Source organism: Macadamia integrifolia, unplaced genomic scaffold, assembly GCF_013358625.1.
Source record: "Macadamia integrifolia cultivar HAES 741 unplaced genomic scaffold, SCU_Mint_v3 scaffold1332, whole genome shotgun sequence".
NCBI classification, from domain to species: domain Eukaryota; kingdom Viridiplantae; phylum Streptophyta; class Magnoliopsida; order Proteales; family Proteaceae; genus Macadamia; species Macadamia integrifolia.
This window is the reverse complement of record NW_024868163.1, coordinates 1-4,487: the sequence shown is the minus strand read 5'-3', so window position 1 is coordinate 4,487 and position 4,487 is coordinate 1. Positions and strand designations below refer to the sequence as shown.

The window sequence follows — 4,487 nt, the reverse complement described above, 5'->3', positions numbered from 1 at the left end:
AGATCGCAATCAGTTGTGCATTTGCAACTGTAGGTGGAGGTCCTATAGGCAAGAAAACAGGGGGCTGGAGAGGCCATCCAGCAAGACCTGAACAATCGTCGGCCTCTGTTGCAATATTCGTTGCCTCTGCAACCGTCGGCCGCCGCTACAATCGTTGCTGCCCTGCAACCGTTGGTCGTCGCTGCAATCCCTCTCTCTCTCTCTCTCTCTCTCTCTCTCTCTCTCTCTCTCTCTCTCTCTCTCTTCTGTTAAGTCTTTTATGAGTTTGTTTTAAGAAATATTTTTTTAACGGATTGGGTCGGATTGGCCGATCTGGATCAGTATGCAATACCCAGGATGATACCGATACCCATCTTAGGATGGGTCAGGTATTGGGATTGGTCTCAGTCGATATTGATCCGATACCAATACTTGATTCCATGACTCACACAGATGGAAAGACTGGAACACGCATTCCCAAGTTCTTCTAGCCATTGAATGTTAGGTTGGGTGCCTAACAGTTTAGAGAGCATCTTTTTCCGTTTTAAGGTTTTAGGATATCCTTCTTCTATCCATACCCTTAAGTCCTTTGAATTGTTTTTTCATTTGAAATTTTTTTTCCCAGAATCTAACTTAGAAAAACAAAAATATTTTACCCTTAGGACTTTGGTACATCTATAGAAAAAAAAAAAATCATGCATTTTTTTATACCAGTAAAGTTGCTCCATTGTGACCAAGTGGTCATAGATACGAGTAAGAAAATAGTTTCTCCATCGATCAGGTGTAAGGTTTTATAAAAATTCAAGATTACCCTTAAAAAATACACGGTGCGATATACACGGAAGAATATGCTATTACATGGAAGGATATATGATTGAACTAAGTTTGAAATTTAATATGTGGCTAAAAGGATAATATCATGGTCAAAATTGACACATCACCTTTCAAGAGACAACAATTGGGTGCTACTATAGAGATACCTTCTACGCCCACCCCACCGGTGTAGACAAGCTTTCACGTTATGATCTATTTCCGGTGTATCAGGGCTAAGTAAGGTCATTATCTAAGGGGAGTAAGGGTGTAATAGATTTGTGGATGAGTCCCGCCAGTCCTTCAGCGATGGTGAAGGAAAATATGCCCCCTTCATTAAATGTCAAATCATAAAAGCTCCCATGAAGCCACAAATCGGAAAACAGTGTCCAAGCCTGACCTACCCAAGCTTTGGCCTGCCCTTCTGGACCATGGGATTTGGGAACCCAAAGGCCGCCCAACCCACTGCGTTTTTGGGTTCATGTCTAGGTCCAAAAACTTTATATCGTTCATAAAATTACGTTACATTTGCCCTTTTCAAATTCTGCAATAGCAGAGACCCCATGTATTGGGATGCTCTTTCTGAATGGATCATTAGTGGTACAGCTTCTCATGCCGAGTGCCCACTATTGTAACATCGTTGGTGAAATTAAGGCTTGAAAGGCTCTGTTACCAGTGGCCATACTTTAAGGTTTGCAGCCTGGCCTGATACCCCAGACGTGTACCTAGCATACAAGGAGGATTCTTTCTCATGAAACCATATTCCTTCATATTTGGTCCATGGATTTGGTATTGGGGTCTAAAATCATTTGATTTCCCCATCTGATCTGTTTCACTTGCAAGAAATGAGAGTTCCCACAATGCCAGTCAGGGGAGGAATTTTCACACCACACCACCTGAATGGCATTATCCACGCAAGGCCACAAAGTGAGAGAGAGAGAGAGAGAGAGAACAAATGAGAACACCGTGTAAGAGTAATCCTATTCCATCATGAAAACTTTCTCTCACTAGAAATTACAAGTAAAAGTTCTTTAAGAAGAAAAACGGTCGTGAACCCTTGCACCAGCGTGGAGCTAATGAGGGGGTGCAGAGGGACATTAAAAGTGGATGGGTTTTTTTTTTTCATAAGGCTGGATCGTCATTCCTCCGGGGTCATCTGGGCAGAGACCAAGCAGAGTTTGAATCCCAAAATTGTTTTGCCTTTTATTGATATTAGTTATGAGTAAAATAATTTTTTTTTTCTTTTGGTAAAATGGGAGTCAAATAAATTAAAAGTAGGAAAAAGCAGTGATGCCTTGGTGCAGATTCCAGCATGCATCCTATCACATAATAAGATGTGAGGACCTCACTAACATTCTCTCTTCTATTCAGATCCATATGGATGATATAATTCTTGCACTGCCATTGTGAAATATAGATTATGACACTGATGTTGTAGAGAACCCTCTCCCTTGAAAATAATACCACCTCCCTTCAGTCGATTTGTCGAATGATCAAATGTATATAACATACTGATATAGTATCCAATCTGTGTGCATGAGTGAACCATTTGCCATTTCGGATATTTCAGAATGTTATATAAGACCTGCCTCCTCCTCACCTGTGGAGCTCAGGTGGTAACTCATGGAATAGAAGCAGTGAGCTCTAGTTAAAGAGTACAACACCAACTCAAATATATACCACAAGGGAAGGGGGGGCGAAATCATCCTGTAAAAGTGAGTTGACAATTCCTAATCTACATAACCCATATTTCTTTGAAGTACCAGCAATACTAATATAGCAACAAAAGGGTAGAACAAACAAAACTCCACAAAGGATAGTAACAAGTCAGTACCAGAATCACAAAATACAAACCCAAACTCTGAAAGACCTGACATGAACACCTTTCACAAGTTGCATACCTATAAAGACAGTATTTGAAAATTACAATGCATATGTTACTTATTGCCACTATACTGCGTCTGCGGTGATAAAGGAAGATAAAAGATAATGATTCTTTAAGTAGACGATCCCATTTACGTAGTGAGGATTGGAGGAAGATAGTCAGATTTGGCACCAAGAATGCGAGCCTTGGTGTCGGGGAAGTGTTCCATCCCTGGAAATTCTGTGATGGTCCCGTCACTTGCTACTGCAACTGGGTAGCAGAGAAGGTGACCTGGCAGGTCGCGATCCAGAGAATCACTGGAGTAAATATCCCAATACTTCTCAGCAATCTTGTTTACCTTCTGCACGCATTGCACACTCTCAGGCTGGTCGAATGAATCATCAAGCATGCCAAGATGCTCGTACCATAAAGCCATCCGGAAGCCATGGATCTGACCCCTGGCGGGTTCCCTATTGGCTAGATGATATGGTTGGTAGGCTCCCATGGCTATCTCAGAGTCCCTAGCACCATCCATTGACCTCTGGTTGATATTGGCAGAACCAACGATTATGTATTCATCGTCAACTGCAAAATCCAAAACAATAAATGGACTAAGAATTCAACATTAAATTTGATTAAAATGAATACCAACCTAACTGCCAGAGTTAGCCATATTAGACAACTCAAAAGCTACGACTCAAGGATGGGCAATCTAGGATTCCTGAGCACCTGAATTTTTAACTAGTCAGATTGTACAAGTAACAACTTCACTATCCAGTTTCCAAGTTATATCCTTCCAAACAAAAATTGGAACCTACTTAATTTACAACTAGGAAAATGGCTACCATTTGTGTGCATTCGCTGTGAATTTACAACAAAAAATATAAAGCTACACATTGGCAACTGGTTTCAAGTAAGGGTGTGCAACAAGTGCGTGTTTGCGTGTGCGTGTGAAAAGAACATACCTATCATCATCTTAGCATGAACATATATCATGAAACGCCGTGCTTGCTGGGCTCTGCTATAATCTGAATCTGGCTCTGGTTGTTCCGAAGGTTCATATTCACCACCCTTCTTCATCTCTCGATTCCCAAGGCAAAAGAATGTCAAATAGTCCTTGGGGTTTGCCTCGATCCCCTTAGCGCTAAGGGCCTGAGTTATATCAGTGTACATCATTTCCATTGTCCTCCTCTGCCAATCTAATATTGCTTGAACTGATCCACTCTCTGGAATCCCTTCTGGCCACATAGGGACCACAACATAGACAGTAAACCTCTCCCCTGCTTCAATCTTACTGACAATCTTAAGTGAGAGTTCCTTTGGAATAAGATGCAAAGCACCAATATCCTCAACCTTGATGTCATCTGCCTTCCAACCGAATGAGCTTCCAAGGAAATATTGATTTTCAATGTAAATGAAATTCTTTGCTCGTCTAATGGCATTTATATAAGCATCCTGAATACTTCGATCAATGATGTTGTCCTTCCCACTGACAAGCCCAGCCCGGGCTGCATCCTCTGGTGTCTCAGGGAAGCCAAAGGCAGCACCACCGTCAATGGATCGGAATAACTGGACATTCCATGTTTCATGGTCTTCTGGGAACGTAACAGGAGATGGTGGTATAATGATGTCACCAAGGTCCCTGAGCTGAACAAGTAAGTCCTTCCCCCCTTGCTTCCTCCACCTCTGCTCAAAATTGTACAGTACATCCCAAGCTATAGGTCCTTCTAGCCGGGAATGAATATCATGCCAAGGCTCCCTAGGTCCACCTTTATTGATTGAAGCATCAGTGAAGTTGGGCTGATGGAAATCATCATGGTGGGCTGTATCCAAG

General features: G+C 41.9%; 1 protein-coding gene across 1 annotated transcript; it reads right to left on the bottom strand.

Moving 5' to 3' along the window:
- Nucleotides 1-2,538: 2,538 nt before the first annotated feature.
- LOC122063465 (phospholipase D alpha 1-like) lies at nt 2,539-4,483 on the bottom strand (the record flags this gene model as incomplete). Its single annotated transcript, XM_042627173.1, has 2 exons — nt 2,539-3,238; nt 3,619-4,483. Coding segments are annotated over 2 exons (1,299 nt in total), but the record flags the coding sequence as incomplete, so codon positions are not given.
- Nucleotides 4,484-4,487: the final 4 nt, after the last annotated feature.